This window comes from Saccopteryx bilineata, chromosome 6 (genome assembly GCF_036850765.1).
Source record: "Saccopteryx bilineata isolate mSacBil1 chromosome 6, mSacBil1_pri_phased_curated, whole genome shotgun sequence".
Classification (NCBI taxonomy): domain Eukaryota; kingdom Metazoa; phylum Chordata; class Mammalia; order Chiroptera; family Emballonuridae; genus Saccopteryx; species Saccopteryx bilineata.
In genome coordinates, this window is record NC_089495.1 from 193649959 (window position 1) to 193675665 (window position 25707).

At 49.3% G+C, this 25707-nt stretch overlaps 1 protein-coding gene across 23 annotated transcripts in view; it reads left to right on the forward strand.

Annotated features, from left to right (window-relative positions):
• The window catches only part of ZMYND8 (zinc finger MYND-type containing 8), a 122407-nt gene that overhangs the window by 13590 nt on the left and 83110 nt on the right, over window positions 1–25707 (forward strand). For 22 of the 23 annotated variants that reach the window (XM_066234211.1, XM_066234217.1, XM_066234213.1 and 19 more), the window contains one exon: window positions 24882–25030. In XM_066234211.1, the coding sequence (XP_066090308.1) occupies window positions 24882–25030 (149 nt within the window). Of the gene's footprint in view, window positions 1–17212; window positions 17332–24881; window positions 25031–25707 lie in introns of those variants that run through there. The other variant, XM_066234215.1, reaches the window with a different exon arrangement.

The window sequence follows — 25707 nt, forward strand, 5'->3', positions numbered from 1 at the left end:
TCCCAATTTTCCTCATATCCCTTGTCCGTGACCTGGTTGTTCTTATTACTTTGTTTGTTGATGGTCTTCCCTGCTAGGATGTAGGCTCCTTTTCGCCCAGGCTCTAGGTCCCCTTGCTCAATCCTCCCTTTCATTCGAGATACAGGATGACATAGAAAACCCTGGCTTTTAGAGCCAGGCTCCTTGGGTTCATATTCTGGCTTGTGCCCTCCCTAGCTGGGTTATGCTCTGTGACTCAGTTTCCCCTTAGCCACGAGGCTGATGAAGATACAGGGTTTTGGTGAAGATTAAATTTGCTGGCACATAGAGCATGCTCGGAATGGTGCCTGGGACACGTGGGTGCTCAGAAATGTCAGCCATGGTGTGAACTGGCATAAAGTGGGAAGAGCTTATATTGGTAAGCCTGCCAGGTGGAAGTCCTGCTTTTCATGTTCTGCTCCTGCTCACACCCTCTCGGAAGAGGACATCATCCCTGGGTGATGAAGAATCGTGTAGGGTGACCTGGCAGGCAGGCTCGGGTAGGCTTCCGAAATATGTGAAGAAAGCTGGTCTGCAGCTGTTTGGACTGATTTTCCAGGGCTGTTGCAGTCTCTGTCTGGTGGGAGTCCGTGAACGGAAGGGGTCACCTAGTTTTGAAGGAGACCTTTCTCTTTCCCCAGGGGCCGCCTTAGCTGGCTGTCTTTGTGGACCTGATCTCCCCGTCACCCAGGGGCCGCCTCTGTGTCCAGGGAACCTTTGCGACAGCCTCTCGGCTCAGGCAAGGCGGTTGCCTACACAAAGCCTGGTGTTAGGAGACTGGGTTGCTCGCGTTCTGAGTCATCACGGTCAAAATGTGAGGCTTGCAAAGGCTGATGGGATGAAGTCTTATCTGTCTTTCAGTCCTAATTATCTCAAAATCCCACGTGTGGTGATCTGGGCTCAGTGAATACATACTTAAACCTCCAGCCTGTTTTTCTTGCCGGTTTGCAAAATCTAGTGCTTCAGTCCCTACGTGACTCCATCCCTGTCAGGGTTCTTTGGTTGTGAGCAGCGGAAGCCATGGTCAAATGGAGAGGAAGGGGTTGGACAGGAAGGTGGTCAGTAGGCCCATGGGATTGTCGGGAAGGCGGGAGGCCTGGGACTGCTCTGAGGAGTGGAACCGTGTACAGCCTCCTCACGGTTGACAGGGCAAAGTCCCCAGGGAGAGTCTCAGCCAGTGTCATGTGTCTGCACTTTGGTTGGCTGGTGTCTGGACACCAAGACCCACCCGCACTGTCCGCATTCGCACCTGGGGAGGAGATAATTCCTTAAAAGAAGATGAGGTGACTACTCAGGCATCTTGGGAAGCTGGCAACATTATTCTCATCTTATAGGTAGAGAACAGGCCATAAACTATACAATACTTGGGAAACTTCGAAATGCTGACAGTGGTTAGCTCCAAATTCTCAAATCCTATTACTCCATATATATATATTTTAAGGTGAGAAGAGGGGAGATAGTGCGGGAGACTTCCACCCAGCAACCCCATCTGGGGCATATGCTTGAGTACTACTAAGCTATTTTTAGCACCTGAGGCAGATGTGCTCCAACAGAACTATTTTCTTTCTGGGGCCTCACTCGACCCAGTCAAGCTGTGGAAGGGGAAGAGGGAGAACTGGGGGTTGGGGGGAGAAGTGACACAGGGTCACTTCTCCTGTGTGCCCTGACTTGGAACTGAACCTGGGACGTCCATACACTGGGCTGATGCTCTATCCACTGAGCTACCAGCTAGGGCCTTTTTTTTTTTTTAAATTGATTTTTAGAGAGAGAGATCGATTTGTTGCTCTACCATTTCATGCTGTCATTGGTTGCTTTGTGTGTGTGCCCTGACCAGAGATCAAGCCTACAACCTTGGCATGTTGGTATGATGCTGTAACCTACGAGCTCCCTGGCCGGGACCTAATTCTACATCTTAGACCATATGACTTTTCAGGTTCTCTGACTGAATTTTACTTGGTACATACACCCTCTTCCTCCCGACACATACTCACTTACAAACTGGGTAATTTCCAGGGCAGTCATTGTCATTGTGCCAGCCTTAGCATTTACCAGAGCATTTTTCTTGGGAGAGCAAGCTTTTGAGCTTTCAAGATGTCAGGTTGACATTTGTGTCCAAGGGTAATGATCTGCTGCAAGATGCTCGGGCATACATCGGAAGTACCGTCTAGATGTCAAGTGTGTTTGCCTAGCTAATACTTTCTGAGTGCTTGTTAGAGGCCAGGTAGTATACGTGATTTACTTCATCCGACTCTCATGATGTAGGTGTGCTGTTAGTCCCATTTTACAGTTAAGGAAACTGAGACTCAGGGATTAATAAAGTGGCTAAGTGGAGAACTGGGATCAGGTTTTATCTTTGAATTTAAACCTTTGTGCTTGGTCATGAGCTCCGTCCCAGGAGTTTTAAGTTGGACATCTGTAGGGGCCAGATGGCAGACCACCAGTGAGTGTAGCTGGCACCTAGGATTTCTGGGGCCTTGGATGAATAGGAGAGTGCCTGCCCCAGAGGGGGCAGGTGCCTCCAGCTGATCCATCGCTGACAGCAGGAATAGGGCTCACCTGCTGTTGCCAGCTGGGATTTTTTTTTTCTATAAGAACACCTGATAGAAAGGTGGTCTGTGCAGCCCATTTCCTGTAAGACCTTGCATGAACCCAACGAAACACATCTCTGGGGCAGAAGTGGCTGAGGGTTGTCAGTTTGCATTGTCTGCACGAGACTGGTCACAGCACAGTTCATTGCAGGGTTTTGGCCACGCTGTGCACGACGAGTCAGAACAGCCTCCTCGAAGGCCAGGAACTGGAAGCCTGAAAGGTGATGGACCCCCATGAGTTCACATCTCTGTACAAAGGCTTCCCTGTTTGGGCTGCTGGTGTCTTGATCCTGCCATGTGTGCGTTTTGCGGTAATGATTGTGGTGTGCGGATGCTGGGCTGCCAAGGCTGAAACTGATTTTAAAAATGTCTGTGTAATGCCACCCGCACAAGGGAACGAGCCATTTGGAAACCATGCACAGATGCAGCGGAAGCCCAAGATATTAAAATCTTGAACAGTATCATTCTTGCTGAGATCTGCCTGGGTATGGATATGTTTTCTGAGACAGGATGCTGGAGAATACGCAATTACAGCAATTTGCTAACCAGCCCCAGACTTTAATTAGTACAGGAGCCTCGTTCTCACTGTTGTATGTAAATTAAGACTTTCACAAAGGGATTGTTTATGAGGACCGAGATGAGCTAGAGACCTTCTGTCGTTTTTTTTTCAAGGAAACTGTTTAAGAAAATACAAGCATAAACACTCTTAAATCACAGTGCGATGCAGAAGTGCCGAGAATTTTTCTTTAAAAAAAAAAAAAAAAGAAAAAAAAAGAGCATCGGTATTTTTAACTGTATTTTGGCTCGTCTGTGTCTCCTACAGCCCAAGAAGTGCCATCCATGCACTGTGCAATGGAAAGGATTTATATGCGAGTTAGATAACTACCAGATTGTTCCTCTCCCAACAAGGTCTAAAATGCCCGGGACTCTGAAGATGGCGGATAACAGCTTTCCAAGTCTCTGCCTTCTCTTGGCCAGCATGGCATCCCCTGTGCATCTGTTCTTGGAGTCCTGTGGGCACCGTCTGTGCAGCTTAGCTCTGTGGTTCACCTGTGCAAAGCCTTGTGCTTGCCCCGTTTTTGAAGCCTGACCCACCTTAATGTGTTTACGTGACTCCTACTATTCTTGAGCACTGGGATCTAAAACAGATTGTTTTCAACCTTAGTTTGAAAAAAAGCATCTTTTCCAAATAAATGCCTGTAGAATGACTGTTCTACATCCGAGGCCTTTTAGAGATCCTGACACTTTTTTTTTTTGCCCAAGTTTCAAACAGCAATGACTTCATTTTGCTCTACTGAAGGTGTATCCTTGTCTGTTGACTTGAGGGAAACAAGTCTGGAAAGGCTACTACGTGTTCTTGTGTGTGGGGGGGGAGTGCAATGTCACAAGGCCCTCCCAAGCACTTCCCTCACCCCACCCCACCCCACCCCACCCTGTGTTCCTGCTGCCTGCCCCAGCTTTCCTGGGAACCTGGAGATCCAGTATTTCAGACTTGTTTAGAGAGTGAGGAAGGAGAGAGAGAAACATCGAATTGTTGTTTCACTTACTTATGCATTCATTGGTTGCTTTTTGTATGTGCCCTGACTGGGGATTGAACCTGCAACCTTGGCACATGGGGACGATGCTCTAACCCAGTGGTTGGCAATCATCGGCTCGCGAGCCACATGAGGCTCTTCAGCCCCTTAAGTGTGGCTCTTCCACAAAATACCATGTGGGGACGCGCAGGTTATAACAACAATGTACCTACCTATATATTATAGTTTAAGTTTAAAAAAATTGGGCTCTCAAAAGAAATTTCAATCGTTGTACTGTTGATATGTGGCTCTGTTGACTAATGAGTTTGCCGACCACTGCTCTAACCAGCTGAACTACCTGGCCAGACTTTTTTTAAATTTAAGCTCTATTGAGAGATAATTTCACATAGTGTACAGTTGTCTTTGCTGTGCTGTCCTGGTTTTCCTCCTGTTTGCCTGGCACTGTCTCTGCTCTCCCGCCTTGAAACGTGGGAGTCCTCATCTTCCCCAGCACGTTTTGTTCCTGGGGGATCTCGCCCACATCCGTAGCTCTATGACTCACAAGTTTATTATTTCCCATCTAGATTTCTCCTAAGTCATGATGCACAGGGCCAGCTGCTCACCTGTCCTCCCTCCCTACTGTTCATCAGTGTCTGAAACTCATCAGGTCTACTACCCCACCTCTCCCCCCCCCCAAAAAAAGCACTTGCTTCTCTGTCACAATGAATACCCCAGCACTCTTGTCAGTTGGCTGGGTCTGGGGCTTAACTTCAAATCTTCTTTTTGTCTTTTGGTATGCACCATGACCAGGATCCACCTGGCAACACCGTCTGGGACCGATGCTCAGGTGACGCGCTCAGTGGAGCTATCCTCAGCTCCTGGGGCCACACTTGAACCAGTTGGGCTACTGGCTGCGGGAGGAGAAGGGGGAGAGGGAAGCAGATGGTCACTTCTCCTGTCTGCCCTGACCGGGAATTCAACCCAGGACATCCACACGCCGGGATGAGGCTGTAGCCACTGAGCCACTGACCAGGGCCTAGAATGCTATATCTTTTTTTTTTTAAATTTTATTTATATATTTATTTATTTTTACAGAGACAAAGAGTGAGTCAGAGAGAGGGATAGACAGGGACAGACAGACAGGAACGGAGAGAGATGAGAAGCATCAATCATTAGTTTTTCATTGCGCGTTGTAACACCTTAGTTGTTCATTGATTGCTTTCTCATACGTGCCTTGACCGCGGGCCTTCAGCAGACCGAGTAACCCCTTGCTGGAGCCAGCGACCTTGGGTTCAAGCTGGTGGGCTTTTTGCTCAAACCAGATGAGCCTGCGCTCAAGCTGGCGACCTCGGGGTCTTGATCCTGGGTCCTCTGCATCCCAGTTCGACGCTCTATCCACTGTGCCACCGCCTGGTCAGGCTAGAATGCTATATCTTAAATGTCAGTCTTCACATGATCCACCATTGAACCACAGTAGTTTTTTCGCTGGTCTCACTATCTCTGCCCATCCCACCCTCCCAGTCTTGCTGAGGGATCCTCTTTTCTGCTGATTCCTGTGCACTTCAAACTTTTTTATTTTTTTATTTTTTCAAAGTGAGAAGTTGGGGGCGGCAGACTGACAGACTCCCACATGTGCCCAACTGGGATCCACCTGGCATGCCCACCAGGGGGTGATGCTTGGCCCATCTGGGGCTTTGCTCCTTTGCAACCAGAGCCATTCTAGCACCTGAGGTGGAGGTCATGGAGCCATCCTCAGCGCCCGGGCCACCTTTTCTCCCATGGAGCCTTGGCTGTGGGAGGGGAAGAGAGATATAGAAAGGAGAAGGGGGAGGGTGGAGAAGCAGATGGGAGCTTCTCCTGTGTGCCCTGACTGGGAATTGAACCTGGGACTTCCACATGCTGGACCAACGCTCTACCGCTGAGCCAACCGGCCAGGGCCTACTTTAAACTCTTAAGTACTTTTTTCTAGGTTTTTGGATGAAGATCAAAATCCTAAAATCCTTATGTGCTGGTTTGCCCACCTTTCCAGCTTCCTCCTTCATGTTCTCCTTTTCTCTCTGCTCCAGGCACACGGATTTTCCAGGTTCTCCAAAGAGCCACCTCCAGCCACCGGGCCTTCGCTCATGCCTGGAAGATTCTCTGTTTTCTTTTAACCTCCCACCCACATTGAGTCCAAGGCTGCAAACGAGGGTGGGTCCTGCCCTTTGTCTTTGCTCATCTTAGTGCTGCGGTGCCTGTTCTGGGTGGTGCACCGTAAGTGTTTATTTAGAGTGAACGAGTGAATGACTTGACTTTGTCTATCAGATGGGTAGAACATTTTTCCTGAGAAGCAAGTAGAAAAGCCTTTCTGCTAGAGAGGATGGCTTTGTTTCCGGCATTATCCATGCCTGGAAATAATTACCGAAGCTCTAGTGTTCGCTATCTCGGAAACAATTGGTGGCCTGTCTTTCTTTTTCCCGAGGGACGTGGTACTCTTTGAAATGACCCCTTTCCCTCTGATTTCTTTCCTTCCCCAGATATGAATACCACTTCTAGTTGGCTCTTTCCAAAACACAGCCCAGTTTTCCTGTTCTCCTGCTTTAAATTTCCAGTGGCTTCTAAAGACCACAGTCTTGAGTGGAGATTAAGGCCTCGCTTGTCCGAGCTCTGGTCAGTGACCCTGCAGAACCTGCTGACCCTCCCCCTCCCGTGTGGCGGTCTGCTGGTCCTGTGCTGTGCCATGGTGCCGCCTGCTCCTCACCCAGTCACCCCTTTGCAGATACAGACTGTTCTCCCAAAGGACCGCCTTCCCTCTCCTCTAGATCTTTGGGGGGCTCAGGCCTCCCTCTTCCTGTGCCTTCATTTAAAACCCTCTACAGTGGAGTCCTTTAGCTTCCGAAGTCAAAATCACCCCGGAAAGTCCCTTAAATTGCCCATGGAAGTACCCTAATCAGTGCTGATCAGACGTTTTTATGCGTATGGTTTGCAGATTTTCAGGCTAGTCTAACACGTCCATGTGCACCTTGCTAGGCATCAAGTCATTATGCCCTTGAGGCGTTTGGGATGGGTGGAGGTGTCTGTAGCGGCCTCTTCCCTTGCCAGGCTTGCTCCATGATGATGGTCTGTTAAATATTGATCATCCATAGCTGCACTGCTCAATCAAGTAACCGGTAGCTGTGTGTGGCTGTTTACATTTACATTAATTAAAATAAAAACCTCTTTTCTCAGTCTCACTATAGCCACAGGATGGCTGCCCAATAGCCACGTGTGCCTAGAGGCTGCAGCATTAGGCAGCGCGGATAGAAAGCTCTGATGACTTGAATACGTGAATGGATTTGTGTGAGTGCTGTGCTGGATGTTGTGGGTGAAAATGTTGAATTAGCCAGGGACTGGCACAGCATAGAACATGCTCAGTGCCTGATTATTGTATTGGAGGCTGAGTTGTGCTTGGCCCTCTTGGTCCTGCTGTGTTTTGAAAAGTTCTGCAAAGAGTGAACATGGCTTATCATTTTCTTGAGTTGGCATTTCTTTTTGTGTGTGTGTGACAGAGACAAGGGACAGAGAGGGACAGCTAGGGACAGACAGACAGCAAGGGAGAGAAACAAGAAGCATTAATTCTTTGTTGCGGCTCCTTAGTTGTTCGTTGATTGCTTTCTCATATGTGCCTTGACTGGGGTGGAGGCTACAGCAGAGCGAGTGACCCCTTGCTCAAGCCAACGATCTTGGATTCTAGCCAGCGACCTTGGACTCAAGCCAGAGACCTTTGGGCTCAAGCCAGCGACCATGGGGTTATGTCTATGATCACACGCTCAAGCCGGTGACCTCGGGGTTTTGAACCTGGGATTTTCGTGTCCCAGTCTGGCACTCTGTTCGCTGCGCCACTGCCTGGTCAGCCCGAGTTGACATTTCTTTCTTTCTTTTTTTTTACAGAGGCAGAGAGAGAGTCAGAGAGAGGGATAGACAGGGACAGACAGACAGGAACTGAGAGAGATGAGAAACAATCATCGTTGCGACACCTTAGTTCATTGATTGCTTTCTCATATGTGCCTTGACCGTGTACCTTCAGCAGACGGAGTAACCCCTTGCTCGAGCCAGTGACCTTGGGTCCAAGCTGGTGAGCTTTTGCTCAAACCAGATGAGCTGGGCTCAAGCTGGCGACCTCAGGGTCTTGAACCTGGGTCCTCCGCATCCCAGTTGATGCTCTATCCACTGCGCCACGGCCTGGTCAGGCCCAAGTTGATATTTCTTATCAAGGCCCCACTGAACTGTCTTTCTATCAGGCCCTTTGGCATCTTGGCACTGGCTGGGGGAAAATACCACAGGATATGCTGACCCACCCTCTCCCCAGCCTTCAAAATGCTTTCTTGTAGAGTTCATTTACCTGCGTGTCTCTTCTCTGGACTGATTTGGGGATCGGGTCTCCATCACTTCTTTGACAAACATGGGGCTGGTGATTTTATAGTAGCTGCTCAATAAATGTTTTTTGTTTTTTTTGAATAAAATTATCTTCCAAGAAATAGAAACTAATTAAATCTAAGGGGAAAAATGGGTTATTGGATTTTTCTTTTCAAATGATAATCAGGGTATCCCTTGAAGAAAGCCAGAGTATACCAAGAAGAAGCTTAAGATCCTTTCCTGCCAGGTCATGGGTGTTAACAATTTGCCCTTTTCATCTGTCCTTAACCCCCTTCTGTGTATCTGAAAATATAAACAAGCTTAACCCAGGATGGGGTGGAACTTTCCAGAACTTGGCCATTCTAGCAAAGCATCCCTTATCTCTCATTGCCTTTATCGCCTTCTCCACTTGACTCTGCCTGTAAGAGACTTTCAAGTTTAGATTTAATTATCTGAAAGTGAAGAATAATGGAGACCCTGGCAGAGGGGAATTTTGCTTTCCCTCCGAAGGGGGCAGGCTGGAGGATTGTTCTCTGTGGATATGGGGGGCCCTGTGTGGCTGGATCTTCCAATTCCTTTGTTTGTTTCAGAGAAGCTAGAAACTGGATTTTCAACCGGTGTGCCATGAGAATTTTTAAAACATGTAATACCTGACTATTCAATCAGAGACACTGACTTCTTTTCTCTTAGATTGTCAAATGGAAAAGACTACGGCCAACACAACACAATAGCCATCCTGTGTAAATGAGTCAAAATTACAGGGAGTCCTCGGGTTACGACAGTCTCGACATATGACATTTCGAGTTTACAATGCTCACTCCCATGAAAACATAAAAGAATTGAGACGTGACTGTTTTTTCGGCTTACGCTTAAATTTAGAGTCGTATTTATGGACTAGGTGGGCGAACTAGTTTGGTTGTGCCCGGCGGAAGAATACACAGTAACTTGGTGTGAATGAGGAGGTTGGCGTCCCCCAGCACGCTTACCTACACCATTTTGGACTGTTAAAAGTGCAAGTGTTCCATGTGTTGCTTTGTTTGGTGACTTTTTATTATCTTGGCTCCTAAACGAATGTCAGAGTTTTCAGATGGTAGTGCTTCGAAGAAGAGGAAAGCCACCACGATGGAAGTGAAATTAGACATTGTAAAGAGATCAGAAAAAGGAGAATCAGTGTTGAACATTGACCACGTGCTAGGCCTTAGCCACTCCACTATAGAAACAATTTATCAAGGGTAAAAGACCTTATCCTAGAGCATGTAAAGGGATCAGCCCCTATGAAACCGACTGTGATTACTAAACAGCGGAGGGGCATAATGACTGAGATGGAGGTTGCTGGTTTGGGGGCTGGAAGACCAGCATCAGTGGCATATACCAGTTAGTCTAATGTCGATTCAGGACAAGACTAAACGATTATTTGAGGCAATAAAAAGTGAAAGGGGAAGGGAGTGAAGAGTCTGTGGCTAGTAGGGGTTGGTTCATGTGTTTCAAACGTCATGACAACTTGCATAACCTTAAAGTGCAGGGTGAAGCTGTTAGTGGAGATAAGAAAGCAGCAAGTGAATTTCCTAATAAAGGTAAGGATGTGTGTGTGTGTGTGTGTGTGTGCCAGAGACAGAGAGAGGGACAGACAGAAGGGAGAGAGATGAGAAGCATCAATTTTTCGTTGCTGCACCATAGTTGTTCATTGATTGCTTTCTCATATGTGCCTTAGCGGGGGGGGGGGGGGCTACAGCAGAGCGAGTGACCCCTTGTTCAAGCCAGTGACCTTGGGTTTCAAGCCAGCAACCTTTGGGCTCAAGCCAGTGACCATGGGGTCATTTCTATGATCCCATGCTCAAGCCAGCAACCCTGTGATCAAGCTAGTGACCATGCTGGTGACCATGGGGTCATGTCTATGATCCCACACTCAAGCCAGTGACCCCTCAGTCAAGCTGGTGAGCCAGTGCTCAAGCTAGCGATCTTGGAGGTTTGAACTTGGGTCCTCTGTGTCCCAGGCCTATGCTCTATCTACTGCGCCACCGCCTGGTCAGGCAGTAAGGAATTTTGTTTTACTCATTTTTTCTGTTACTATAGTACAGTGTACAGTACAGTATATTTATGTCCTTTTCCTTTTTCTGTGGCTTAGTTGTGTTTTTATGTTCTTGATTATGATTTTACAACTGTGTTAGGGGATAGGTAAGTGACTTAGGCTAGGGTGTGTTTCGACTTAAACCAAAATTCAGGCTATGTCACTGCCGTAGAAACGGAACTGTGTTGTAACTGAGGACCCCTGTCTGCCTAATATATATATTTTTTGAGGGTCAGATTGGTAGAAAATAGTATATATTTTTGATGTGCTGTAGAATTTTAGTAATTCGTTTATGTGTACCAGGATGTGGAAAAGGTTGAATGTTGCTGTCTTAGACTGATAATCCTGGGAGCATCTCATCAGCTGGTGCAAGGGCCTTCTTCTGAATGAGGCGAACTTAGTTTTGTCTGTCACTTCATTAACTAGCCTCACAGTAGTTTTTCGAACCAGGCTGTGATTTCTTGGGTTGGGACCAGATACTCAAGTAGTTGATGAGAGGTGTTTGACAAATGTGAATCTTTCAAACTAGCCTTCATCTCAGGGATTAAGGGATGTGTTGAAAAGAGATCCTCAGATTTAAAAGGGTCTGATAAGAAAAAGAAACAGCAGAGAATCTGGACTAAAATATTTGGTTTAAAGGGTCATCACAGTGAGGGGCTTTCCCAGTGTGGAGTATAGATAGTGTTTTCCCTGGAGAATGTCATTCTTTTTTCTTAAACACAGAATGAGCTTAGAACAATAGCTCTCCGCAGGAGGAAAGGAGAGAGCTAGGAAATGATTGGTCCAAATAAACCCGAATTTCCCCCCTTTGGTTCTCAGTAATTGTGTTATTGGCTGCATAGGCTGGCCCATCATGTTCAGGATGTAAATTCTTAATTCCCCACTTTTGGGGAAATTGCTCTTTTAGGCAAGTAATGAGAATGGCTTAGTGCTGGTGGAAAGGGAATTTGCTGCTCTAGTTTCTTTCGGACTCTGAAAGGGCTAGGCTGCCTTTTGTGTAGTCTTCTCTGTTGTGACTTCACAACCCTCCTGCCTTCTTGCTTTGCTGTGAGACATTTTGAGACTAGGGAAGGAAAACTGGAGTTTCCTGTGAGTCAGGTCTGTCGGGCACACCTCGAAGATTTGATTAACCCTCGCCTGTTGCTCACACATGTGGCTGGTCAGATGTGTGCCTGAGTGAGGCCGTGTGCCAGGCATTGGGCCCCCCAGCAAAGCAAGAAAAACTGAAGCTCACATTCTGGATACAAAAAAAAAAACAAGTGAACCAGCAAAAAGGAACGCCATTTTCAAACAATTTGCAGTGAAGGAAAAGTAAAAGACTTCAACATGATGTAATAAATCGGCTGGAGGCTGGGATGGCCAGGGAAGGGTTTTCTGGGGAGGTGACATTTGAGCCAAAAGCTGACAAATGGCCAACTATGAGAAAATAAGCCATAGAACATTCTAGATGGAAGGGCCAGCGAGTGCAAATGAGTTTAGCTTGTTTGAGGCCTTTGTGTTTTAAGGGTGAGGGAATGGAGGAGTATAGGTGAGCAGGGCCAGTTCCCTGGGGGCATTGCAGGTCTTGAATAAGAGGGTGGGTACCTAAGCAAGCCCCGTGAGCAGGTTTTCTGTAGGGCCTGCTTCCCTGGTGTGGTTTTGAAGAAGACTGCTATAGAGGAACGGGGGCTTGGATCCGGGTGGCCGCTGTAGAGGCTGGACTGAGTCAGAACAGGCAGAAGGGACACCGGGCAGGGCAGGAGCACTCCGTTGCAGAGCACTTGCTTTTCATCCTAACCCGGGATGGGCATTCTCAGTGTGATTTGCAGGTTACAGTACTGGGATTCTGAGGTCTGCTCCCTCCCAGTCTTCCTGAGCCTCTTTTGAGAAGGGAGGAGAGTGAGGGCCTTTGGAGGGAGTCCTGGGGATGAAGTTCCACCTGGAAAGGTGGGACTGGGACCGGGGGCCACCTGGAACCACCTGGAACAGTCTGCTTTGATCCCGGTGGAAATCCTGAGCCCTGAAGGGCTTTGGAACCTGGTGTGGTTGAACCTGTGCCAGACTGAGAGGACTTAAACAGTGTGTGATTCTCATCAGCGAACCTTTTCCAGAAACAGCCCTGCAAGAGCGAGGCTGGTACAAATCAAGGTGAAGATACAAAAAGATTTGGGGAAACTGGTTTGAGATTTCTGGGTTACTGTTTGTTCTCTGCCTTGGCTCCTTTGCCCGCAAGGGAATCGTATTCAGTAATCACTGGTGGTGCTTTGCGCCAGACGCTGTTCCCGGTGCATGCGTTGTCTCACTTAATCCTAACAATTCTTTTAGGAGCATTCTAGCAGTTATAGCTGGGCTGACTGCGGCACTGGGAGGCTGAGGACCTTGCTGAAGGACACAGCCTACATTCTGACCCAAGGGTGTGGCTCCAGAGCCAACGCACTGAACTGTGGTACTGTGTTGACAGTGACCCACACCAAGTGTACCCTTAGTGATGGAGAATGATGAGGTGGCACTCATAACCCTAGGGAAGGCAGGTGACTGGTGCAGTTGAGGAGTGGTACTCAGCTGTGATGGAGTCCCCCACATGCTGCCTTTTTTAAAAAATTGATCTTAAAGAGAGAAACAGGGAGAGAAAGGTAGGGAGAGGAGCAGGAAACATCACCTCATAGTAGTTGCTTCTTGTTTTGCCTTGACTGCACAAGCCTGGGGTTCGAACCGCCGATCTCTGCATCCCAGGTCAACACTTTATCCACTGTGCCACCACAGGTCAGGCACAGGACATGGACATCATAGTGCATTGGCTAGGAGTTGAACCCGGGTGTTCTGCGTGGGGCAGGGGGCAGCGACCCAGCCTGCTGCTTTGACCTGCATGCTGACTTTGCCTCTCTTGAATCTCACCTATGAAATGCGTCCAAAAATGCCCCTCCTACCTCATGGATTCTTGGGGGGATTCGTAAAGTAGCTTCTTAGTAAACAGTATCTGAGACTTGCATGAGCCCTGTTGGGAAAAGAAATAGAGAAATAATTCCCTCTCTATCCCTTCTCCTCCCCCGGGTGCACTTGCGAGTCCCTGTATTTCGCCTGCTCTGCTTTTTTGTCCATCTGTAATCAGTTTCTCCTTACTCTATATTTCTATATTGAATATATTCTTGCTCATTCTGTGCTTACGAGCCACTTCATGAGCTTGTTTTCCCCTGGGCCTCAGTTTTCTCATCAGTAAGATGGGGATACTTAGTCCTGACCTCTTTGTGAAACTGTAGTGAAGAATAAGTAAGTCGGTATTTGTATTTAAACAGTGCCCTACAGATAAGTAGTCAACAAAAGATAGCTATTACTACTATTATTTGTTTCTGGCAGTCCTCCCACAGGGGCAGTGTCCTTCTCCACAGTTCCCCAGTAGCCCAGGTGGCCAGTAGTTGCTCAGGGACTGTTGACTGACTGGTCCCATTGTTTTCTTGTCTTTGGCATCTGAAGTCAGGCTGCCAGGTGAAACACTGGGCATCATTTTCCTACTTAATGGATGACGATGCCTCTGTGGGTGGTGTGTGTATTTACACAAGGTTAGACCTGCCTGACAGCTCACTGGAGGTTTCTCGACACCAGGGTTTCTCTGCCTCGGCTCTGTTAACAGATTGGGTCTGACCATTCTTTGTTATAGGGCTGTCCTGTGCCCTGTACGGTATTTAGCAGCTGTCCTGGCCTCTCTATGCACTAGATGCCAGTAGCAACCCCTCTGTTTGTCTTGTTGTGACAATCAAAGATGTCTTCAGAGATTGCCAAGGGTGTCCTGAGGGGCCTGGTTGAGAACCAACCACTGCATTACACTGTTTTAAACACCTGAACCTCTTAAAAGTGGCACCTGATCAATGCCAGGGGTGTGTTCTGAGCTTCTCTGTGTCAGGGGCCGAGGGTGCAGTGTTGTCCCTGGATGGGATAGTGCCTGGTACATAGTGAAAATCACCCAAATATTAAATATTATCATCCATTTCTCCCATAGCCATTAAAAAGTATCTTAGCCTGACCAGTGGTGGCGCAGTGGATAGAGTGTTGACCTGGAATGCTGAGGTCCCAGGTTTGAAACCCTGAGGTTGCTGGCTTGAGCATGGGATCATCGACATGATCCCAGAGTCAGTAGCTTGAGCATAAAGGTCAATGGCTTGAGCAAGGGGTCACTGGTTTGGCTTGAGCGCCCCCTCCCCCCCACCCGCCCAGGCATATAGGAGAAGCAATCAGTGAATAACTAAAGCGACACAACTACAAGATGCTTTTTTTTTTTTTTTTTTTTTACAGAGGCAGAGATAGGGACAGACAGACAGGAACGGAGAGAGATGAGAAGCATCAATCATCAGCTTCTCGTTGGGACTTCTTAGTTGTTCATTGATTGCTTTCTCACATGTGCCTTGACCGCGGGCCTTCAGCAGACCGAGTAACACCCTGCTGGAGCCAGCGACCTTGGGTCCAAGCTGGTGAGCTCTTTGCTCAAGCCAGATGAGCCGGCGCTCAATCTGGCGACCTCGGGGTCTCGAACCTGGGTCCTTCCGCATCCCAGTCTGACGCTCTATCCACTGCGCCACCACCTGGTCAGGCCAAGTTGATGCTTCTTATCTCTCTCTCTCTCTCTCTCTCTCTCAAAAAAAAAAAAATCTTAATTAAATGCAATCAGAAAGCCTGACCTGTGGTGGCGCAGTGGATAAAGCGTTGACCTGGAAATGCTGAGGTCCCCGGTTTGAAATCCTGGGCTTGCCTGGTCAAGGCGCATATGGGAGTTGATGCTTCCAGCTCCTCCCCCTTTCTCTCTCTCTGTCTCTCCTGTCTCTCCCTCTCCTCTCTAAAATGAATAAAAAAAAAATGCGATCAGAAAGAATTCAAAAAGGAGCCCAGTGCTCCTGGTTTCCCAGGGGTTTCTGCAGGAAATTGCAAACCCAGAGCCCCCTCGGCCCCTGTTTCTTTCACCAGGTTCTATTTCTGGCCTCTTTACTCCTGGGTTTTCTGTGCACTACTACATAGAGACGTGATTCCCTTTTTATTCCATTTTCTGGCTGCATCACGAGTTTTTTTGCATCTCCGTCCCGTTGATGACAGTGAAGTTGCTTCTCATCCTTGGCTTCCGCATGGGGTGCTGCAGTGGCTACACTGACCCTCCTCTGGGCACTCCTGGGCCTTTGGGCCACAGGACACATTCTTAGAATCCCCACTGATATCTGGGTGATGGTAAGCAGCCTTTTGAGCAGCGTAATTTGGGTGACATTATGGGTCTGAAATCTTCGCCTCCCCCAACAGGAGCACGATGAGGTGACCTTAGAGGGTCTGTCCCTTCTTCCCTGGCGCTTTAGAGAATTTTCCTGCCTTCATTAATTATGGCGGCTTTTAGAGCGGGCCAGACCCCCACCCAGGACGTGGGGGTGCCTGGTTATTAGCAGACACCTCTTTCTTCATCTGGCCTTTTCCTGAAGCCTCCGTAGTTCCCTATTCTGCTCACAGCCTGCTTCTCTGCTTCAGCCGCCGCCCGCGGAGTCGGTTTTTGTTTCCGAATGGGCCCTCTGATGCTGCAGTTCCCCATTGCAATTTGCAAGCCACCCACCAGCACCTGAGCATTCTCGAACCTGATCTGGGGGGTGGGGCGGGGCGCCGCAGTCCCCTCAGTCCCCACAGCCCGGATAAATAATGCAAACGGGTTTCAGCCACCAGAACCGGCTCCTGCGAAACTCTCCTCGGCCAGCCGGGATGTAAAGGCCAAAGGCAACCGGTTATTCCACATTTTCCCGGTGGTGGTTTGGCTGTTTGAAGGGCCTCACATATGTACACACGTGGGATGCAGCCTTCGGGGCCTCGGGCCTGCGGAAGGGGGTGGGTGGGGTGCGGTGGCTTCTGGTTGGTAAGGAGTTGGGTCCTGCCTCCCCTCTCTGGGCAAAATTTGAAAAAGCTTGGCATCCTTGAGTCAGGAAATTACTGTTGAGATGTTGTTTTTTCCAGAAGGCCTCATCCCAGCGGAGGGGGAGAGAGGACTGCTGTGGCTGCAATTGCCTCTAGTTGTTGAGGGCCAAACAGCGAATTCATTTGTAAATCAGCCTCTTTTCCCTAGATTGGAGCAATTTCTGTCCTGCCAGGAGGGTTTGGAAGTTCGTCTTTTACATATGAATGTACCCTTTAATCACCATTTCTGTGTGTGTGTGTGTGTGTGTGTGTGAGAGAGAGAGAGAGAGAGAAAGAGAGAGAGAGAGAGAGAGAGAAGGAAGGAGACTATAAATAGTAGGAAGATAGATGGTTTTCTCATTTCTAGGAGAGGCTCAATAGAACTAAAGACAATTTGAAACAATAAATGATTAGTAAAAAGCGAAAACCACCTTTGCAAACCACCCCACTCCCTTCTGCTGTCCTCACTCCAGCCAGCAGAACAAATGTAAGTTGTGTTTATTCACATCCGGTGAAATAAATGGCTGTTCAGTGCAGTGCAGTGAAGACGTTCAGCTTAGCCGCCTGTCTGTCCAGGGTGATGAATTAGAGCCGAAAGCCCCGGAACACGAAGGCACGTCGCCCTGCCCCAGACTGCCTGATGGCAGAGAGGTGAGGGTGTCCTTGCCCCCCTCCCCCCGCCCCTCGGGAGAGACCCAGTGCGAACAAGCCAGGGCTGACCTGGTAAGTAGTGGCTCTTAGCCTGTCCTCTGCCTCTTCCTCCTCCCCCTGGGAGAGGCCGCCGAGGATCCGGAAGCAGGAATGTCTGCAGTGTGTGAGCCTCTGTTCTCTGTCAAAGAGAGGCCAGGCCCTCTGAGCCGCAGCGCTATCTCAATGGCAGGTAAGCGCCCCTCTAACTAGGGTTACCTGCCGGTTCGCTTGCTTTGCCAACGAGGTACCCGGGATTCCTGGCACATTGACCTTTACCCACATTGAGAGTGACCCTTTTGTTCCACTGCCTCATTCCTATTCCAGCCTTTCTTTTCCGGATCTGGCTGAGAAGTTCACATTCACATGCGGTGGAGAACCGTTTAGAAGCCCAGCGTAGGCCGGAGAGCAGCCTTTCTGAAGGAGGCTGTGGCCTTGTCTCCCAGATGCCGTGGGTCCCGGAGATGTTCTGTGTGTGAGCAGATGGTTTGCTCCAGGGTTGTTTTTGCTTGTGTTCCTCGTGGCTTGGGCATTCTCTACTGTCAGGAACACGATGCCCCCACCCCAACCCCAGTCTTTTGCTTCTGATTTCTCATTTCTGTTCTGGGCCTGGAGGAAGTTCAGGGCTTTTGTTTTATTATGATGTAATTACTGGCTGGAGAGTGCCCTGACATTCCTGGGGAGGGAGGCCTGTCTGAGTACCTGCTCTGTCTTTGGGAAATGCTTTTGAAATGATCAACTATGCTCTGCTTTGTGAGGTCATGTTTGAAAAGGCTATGGGGAGGGCTGGCGACTACACTGGTGCCCGAGCCAGTGCAGGCCTCTACCCCTGCCCCTGCCTTCACAGGTACCCGAGGAAACTCGATGATCTGATGGAAATGGAGAGATCATGTCCTGGACTAGTACGGTCTCCGCTTTATAGCCTGGCACTTCCATTAACATCAAACCTGCTGCATTAATTTAACATGCTTGTCTGAGAAACCAAGCATTGTTTTTGGGGGAAGGGTGTTGGAGGAGGGAGAAGAAAGAAGAAGAAGAAGAAGATGAGGAGGAATACTTGTTGGTTTTAAAAAATAGCTACCTTTTATTGAATGCATACTCTTTGCCAGGTATTACACTAATGGCTTCACATGAATTAACTCATTCAATTCTTCTCTAACTCTACAAGGTACTACGATGTCTGCCTTAGGGCAGAATGTTGGCACAGAGGTTCAGTAGCTTTCTTAAGGCCCCATGCTGGGCATCAGCAGAACTAGGCTCCCGACCATTGTGACACCGTTTGTGTCACCTGGACCAGGTCTTGAGCAGAGTATGTGCTCGACTTCCAGAGGGTGACCAAACTCATCCTGGTTTGCCTGAGTCTGTCCATTTCCGGACAACCAGCGGTTTGCTCATCCTACTTCTGTGGCCCATGATGCCTGTTGACGGAGTTTCTTTTTTGTTCAGGCCTCAGGAGTCTTTGCTGTCGACATCATTAAGGAAATTTAACACCCACAAAAACACATCACAGGCTGGTTCTTGTGGGGGAAGGGCCCCAGCCTTTCAGCTGGGGCCCTTCCCTTCTGGAGGATATAATTCCCTGTAATGGCGTGTCATTTCCTAGCCTTTAGAGAATTGTGAGTGCTGTGACTCAGGCTCCGGATGTGGGTGGGGGCGGGGTAACTGCTGTGGTCTGTCTGGGACACCTGGATGGAGATGGGAAAGGGTGTCAGGAGGGGAGATGGCCATGGAGAGTGTCCCCCAGCCTGTTTTGTGGCACAGGTCAGGTTCTGGTGCCACCATTGGAAGATTGGGAGGCGAACATGCTTCCTGGGGGACGGTCTTTGAGAGATTGGTGTGCATCATCAATGAGGGACAAACAGGATTCCCTGTCTTTCTCGGAACTCCCTATCATCCCCCACCCCATACCACCATCTACAGTAGAGGAAGAAAAAGGCAAAATGAGAGTGTGCTCTTAAAACACAGACCCACAGATGAATTAGGAAGTCATCTTGCTACAGAGCTCAGAGAAGCCTCTCCCTGGCGTGAGGCCATGCATGGGCCTCCGGGTCGCACTGTCTGGGTTCAAATCTCAGCCCCGCCACTTGTGTGACCTTAGGGCAGTGGCTTAGAGGGAAGGACCTGAAAAGCATTTAGAACACTGCCTGGTACATTGTATGAAATAAAAGAAAGTCTTAGTTGTTAATACTGCGTCTCAGGAAAGGGAGGAGGCTGGGTTATCTATCTTGAAGTACGGGGTCCTTTAAGTCAAGGTGCACCTAGGAGTAGGCTGAGCAGGATTATTTCTGGGGTCCACAAGGCACTGGTTCGGGAGCCATCTTATCACATGCTCGGTTCCTAATACCCAGAGACCTTCCCATATTATTAAGATTTCAGTGAACTGTCACAAGGAGGGGGCGTGCTCCATGCCAAGCCGTTTTCCTGAGTCATTGCTCTGTCCTTTTCCTTGCTCTGCTTTCCTTCCTCGCCCACATTAACTGCTTCACAGCCAGACTTACTTTTGAGGGTGGGGGCATAAAGCAGACGATTGCCTCTGGGCCAGCCCAGTGGCATCGCAGGTCCTGCTACCTCCCAGAAAGGGCTTGCAGATCAAGGGTGAACCATTTCCCTGGTGATTCAGTCTACAGAGGCAGTTTGTCATTGTTCCAGGTTCATAGATGAAATGCGTTTAGCAATACATCCTCGTCAGAATTAAATCATTAAAGAAGGAAGAAAAATACTTGACTCAGCTTTCTGGAAAAGGTCTTCAAGGCAGCTTCGTTACCATGACTACCGTGAGGTCCATAGCACTCACCGATTGACCACCACGACAGGCCTGGCTCCCACTGCGGTGGGTGGGTTTTTATGTCAGAATGCTGACGTGCTGTCTTATCCCTCTGAAGGCCGCCATTGCCCAATTTTTCTCCCTGAGAGCCTTCATGGAAAGCTGTTGCTGTTGATAGATGTGCCTGGTGTTGGGAACCTATTAAATTTCTACCCTTTGGATGCAACCGCCAAAGTCTTATTAACTCCGGTGTGTTTGTAACCAGGAACAGAACTGAGTTCTTTATATATATTTTGTTGAGACTAGAAGGTTGGGATCCTTTGAGGCACGGGCAGCCTTGGGTCAGAGTCCTCATCTTGCCAAGTGGGTCCCCTGTTTAAACTCCTTTTGTTTCCTTGTGGGCTCCTTAGCTGTAAATTGTTTACGAGTGTATTCATTTCTAGTAATTCTCCATGCCGCCCCCTTTATTTTCCGTGGAATTAAAGAATGTGAAAGTTCAAAGGGGACTGTAAGATCCTCTAGCCTAGCCCTGCACTTTGTCATCTCTACTGCTGATGACCCCTGGAGAAGGTGGAGTAGGCATGGTTCTTCCCAGGAAAGCGCTTCCACGTCCAGAGCAGGTGGCACATGGATCATGGGTCCCGGCCGTGCATTCTTGGGCTCCAGGTGAGACGTGCTGGTCTGGCTACTTCTCTCCCCTCCTCCCGTTTTACAGGTGTGGCCCTGGGGCCCTGAGAAGTGGAGACTTGCCTGCAGTTGTCTCCTCTTTGGCTGTCTTTATTCTCTTGCCTGGTCTCCTCGCTTGATTTCTATTTCCTCAGTCCTGAACCAACCCCACAAGTAGTGGTTGGGGGAAGGAGAGGAGATTGGCTTATCTGGGTGGGACAGGATTCTCTAGACTTGAGAACTCAGAGTCCAGCCCCTACAGCACACTGAGAGCGTCTCAAACCAGCGTGCTCCTGAGTCCTCCAGAGGGCTTGTTAAAAACCACAGATGGCCGGGCCCTCTCCGAGGATTTCTGGTTTTGCCGCTCCAGTGTGGGACCTGAGAATATGCATTTCTAGCAAGTTCCCAGCTGCAGCTAGGATGGGAACCAACTTAGACTGCCTAAGGGGGAACTGGTGCCGTTTCTGGCTTCAGAGGTTGACTACCGTGGGCGTGGGCGGGGCCGTCCCTGCTCAGCGGGAGCACTCCTCTGGGAGTGTTTGGGAGGCCTGTGCGGGTGCTTTTTGTTGCTAGCGTTTGGGAGTGCTGATGTCATTGAGTGGGAGGGTGCTGAGGTCCTCTGCAGTGGGGAAGAGCCGTCCCTTCCAAAATCCAGTAGTGCGTGCTCCAGTGAGAAACATCAGAACATGCTACTCTGTTCCCCCCCAGCACGCCCTGATTTTCCCGTTGGCGTGTCTTTCCTCATGCACTTTTCTGCCTTCCTAATTTACCCACCAATGGAGCAGAACACACAAAATCAAAACCACTGCCCAGTTGCTTTCAGTGTTTGTCTGGCCAGGATGTCGCTTCTACTGGGACACATCTGGAAGTTCCCTTCACCTTTTTTTTTTGGGGGGGGGAGTGGGGAGACAGAGAGAGTCAGAGAGAGGGACAGATAGGGACAGACAGACAGAAAGGAAGAGAGATGAGAAACATCAAGTCTTCCTTGCGGTTCCTTAGTTGTTCACTGATTGCTTTCTCATATGTGCCTTGACCGCGGGCCTTCAGCAGACCGAGTGACCCCTTGCTCAAACCAGATGAGCCCGCGCTCAAGCTGGCGACCTCGGGGTCCTGAACCTGGGACCTCCGCATCCCAATCCAACACTCTATGCACTGCGCCACCGCCTTGTCAGGCCCTTCAACTTTCTGAATTTTTTTTTTTTTAAAGACTTTATTTATTCATTATAGAGAGGGGAGAGAGAGAGAGAGAGAGAGAGAGAGAGAGAGAGAAGGGGGGAGGAGCAGGAAGCATCAACTCCCATATGTGCCCTGACCAGGCAAGCCCAGGGTTTCGAACCGGCGACCTCAGCGTTTCCAGGTTGACGCTTTATCCTCTGCACCACCACAGGTCAGGCCCTTCAACTTTCTTAAACACCGATCCCCAGACACCTGAGCAGAGATTTGTGGCTTTATCAGATCTGCATAGAACAAATTCCAAACACCTTTCTTTGATCAGCCCCAATTTTGTCCATATGGTGACTTTTTAAAAATTTGAATCAGACCTCTGCCATCCGCTCATTACTGGCTTTGGTTTGCATTTACTGCCTTTTTTTTTTTTTAATATGAAATTGAACCTCTTAAACACTTCATTATTTTATTTTGGTAAGTTGTCCAGGCACATGGCACAGTACACCCAGCAGGTTCTCCTCCCCTGAGGCAACCACCAGATCCCATTGGGAGCTCTTCCGGCACTTTTGTGTTCATCCAGGAATATTCTAGGCTCATGCAAGCAGGGAGACATATATTACAGCTTTTGGGGGGATTATGTGTTTTGGTCCATTAATGGTGCTAGACATGTGTTGCTTTTCTTTTTAACCCGATGGAGAAGCTTGGAGATCATCAGACATCAACGCATGGGTAGGTCCTCATTCCTCCTAAGGGCTGCAAAAAGGCACACTGTGTGGCTGGAGTGTGTTATTAGACCGGTCCTCTCTTCGTGGGCTCTGAGGTTGTGTCCAGCCTTAGGTTTGGTGCACGGTGCTGCAGAGGGGTCATCTTGTGTGTGCTGTGCTCCTCTGTGATGTCTGTAGACTGTGCTCCGAGGAGACTGGGGTCAAAGACTGAGAGTTTGGAAGGTGGATGGGGTGAGGATCCTGGTGGGAATGAGGCTCGTTTTCCTGGGGAATGTGCCAATCCTGGCCGCCCCTTGTGAGTGAGTTTTCTCACTAACTAGCCGTCATGTGCCTCTGGCCCCACCCCTTGGGCTCTCTAGGCCTTTGTTTTGATGTCTGTGCCCCCGAACTCTGGGGTCCCTTCTCCCTCCCTCAAGGTACCTGTGGTTAGCATTTAATTTCCTCTCAGGGCTGTGTCTCCACAGAGACCCTGCCCGTGGGTTTAGGATTTTCCTGAAGCCCGTCTGGGGAGACTGGAGAGAGCCATCCCAGGGACAGGATTTTGTCACAGCAGCTCATTGTCTTGCTTTGTGAGCGTGACGCAGTATGCTCCACCTCTCAGACCAAAGTGAACCATGAGGAGGCCTTGCATGTGGCCAGGCTGGACCCTGTGAATCTGCCCCCAGCGGCTCCTGTCCAGACACGGAGGACGGTGACAGGCCGAGCAGCCTGCGTGCTGGGACTCGCCTGAGGTTCAAACTGGAGGAGGAACGTTGGGCAGGCCTATCTTTGGGGATAATCATCCTTCAGGATTTCATGTCCCATCCCATCACCTGTACTCTCCGCGTAGCTCTTCCCTGTAGCTTGCTTTTCTCAGCACGTGTGGTGTGCAGGCCGCGCCGCTGTATCTTCCCTAAGCTAACGAGACAGCTGTCGGGCATGGAATGGCTGCACAGGTTTGCAGGTGAAGATTGGATGGTGATGGAAATGTATTTGTGTTTAAATGAGATTCTAGGAGAATTAAAATAGAAAAGAGTGGATTGACAAAGGTGAGGGTGACAGTTTACAGATGAGAATCAGTGAGAATGTAATTTGTGTCAATCTCTTATGGAGGAGGGTTGCAAACCTAATGCCCACTGGTGGGTGGGCCATAACTTTCTGGTGGGTGAGATACACACACACACACACTCCCACCCACCCACCCATACCCATTGATTGATTTTTACAGAGACAGGAATGGGGGGGGAGGAAAGCATTCATTTTGTTGTTCCCCTTAGTTGTGTGCCCATTGGTCACTTCCTGTATGTGCCCTGACCAGGGACCAAACCCACAATCTTGGCGCTTTGGGATGATGTTCCAAGCAACTGAGCTAGCTGGCCCGGGCTGTAGGTTATGTTCTTTATATGTTGTTAGCCTGATAAACGTGAGTAAGGGTTGTCTTCCACAAAGAAGTATGTTTGCCTTTGTTTTCTTAAACGTGTGGCCTTCCTGGTGTATCTTGCGTGGTTTCCTGCTTTTGCCATCAGGAACGGATGTGGAGAAGAAATATATTTCTATGGGATAAGGACGATACTGGTGCCTCTTGACAGCTCATGGTAGCTTGGTCATCGCCTTGTCAGCACAGATCAGGGAAGGGTGGGGACTGTGGCAAACTGAAGGGCATGTTTTCACGTAAAAAATGACTGGCTGGTGTTCAGCTCTGTCTGTTGCCATAGGCCCTAGAATGCTCTGATCTGGTTTTTTGTTTTGTTTTTTAAAGAAAAGCCAGCCCTGGCCAGTTGGCTCAGCGGTAGAGCGTCGGCCTAGTGTGCGGAGGACCCAGGTTCGATTCCCGGCCAGGGCACACAGGAGAAGCACCCATTTGCTTCTCCACCCCTCCGCCGCGCTTTCCTCTCTGTCTCTCTCTTCCCCTCCCGCAGCCAAGGCTCCATTGGAGCAAAGATGGCCTGGGCGCTGGGGATGGCTCTGTGGCCTCTGCCCCAGGCGCTAGAGTGGCTCTGGTTGCAACATGGCGACGCCCAGGATGGGCATAGCGTTGCCCCTGGTGGGCGTGCCGGGTGGATCCCGGTTGGGCGCATGCGGGAGTCTGTCTGACTGTCTCTCCCTGTTTCCAGCTTCAGAAAAATGGGGGGGGGGGGGAAAAAAAAAAAAGAAAAGAAAAGCCAAAAATCTAAGTTATTTTGTGAGGTCTCCCAATTTTTATATTTTGGCAGCAAATGAAAATTTTTACAAAAATGGTATGTAGGCCAAAGAAAGATGGTCTGACCTCTGAGATAGGTAACAAAGGGGAGGGTGGGTGGGTGGGTGTATTCTAGAAGGAGGGTAACACAGAAATGGCATTGGCTTTGGGGACGAATTGTGTTGTGTCCTTCACGCCCCCTCCCTAAGGGGGCCTGGGCCTCCCTGACTGCTTTCAAATATGTGGTCCTGTGTCTCTTTCAGATCCTGGCTCCACAGAAAGAACGGCCCAGAAAAGAAAGTTCCCCAGCCCTCCACATTCCTCCAATGGCCACTCGCCACAGGACACATCAGCAAGCCCCATTAAAAAGAAAAAGAAACCTGGCTTACTGAACAGTAACAATAAGGAGCAGGTAAAGGGCCACCGGGAATGGTGTGCACAGCAGGGGGATGGAGCCGCAGTGAGAAGTACTGTAGGTTCTCCGGGTTTTTCTGAGAGCCGGCGTCCTTGGCGTTAAGCAATCTGTCTGCCTTACTCCGGCTGTCGTTGGCATAGGACAAAAAAAAAAAAAAGGGCAGCTCAGAATGGGCCTGTGTAGAAATGTCTGGCGGGTGTTCAGATCTGGTTTGGGGACAGGGCAGTGACCCAGATGAGATGAAGATTCTGTGCTGTAGTGGGGAGCGGCTATTCCTGGGGTGGCTGTTTCATACTTTAGGGCTGTTTCCCCCATGTGGCCGGAGGGTTTTTCCCTCCTGGGCCATGCCAGCAGGGTGGTTCTCACCTCTGCCTGGAGGGGTTTGGGTGGCCGAGGCATGCTCCCTTCTGGTCTCAGTTTTCTCATCTGTAAAATAATGGGTGTAGGTCTGTGGTGAGAGACAGCTGCTCTCCCCGCCCCCTGCTCGTGGCAAACTTTGGTAATTAGTCACCATTCCTTCTCGTGGTGCATGGATCTTGGACAGCAGAGCCCCCTTCCCTGGGCACGGGGACCAATCAACTCGATATGAACGTCTGTTGACCATCTTGGGTCTTGCTAAAGAAACCTTCTAGCTTTAAAATTCTCTGATGCAGGCTAGATAGAGTTCTGATTGA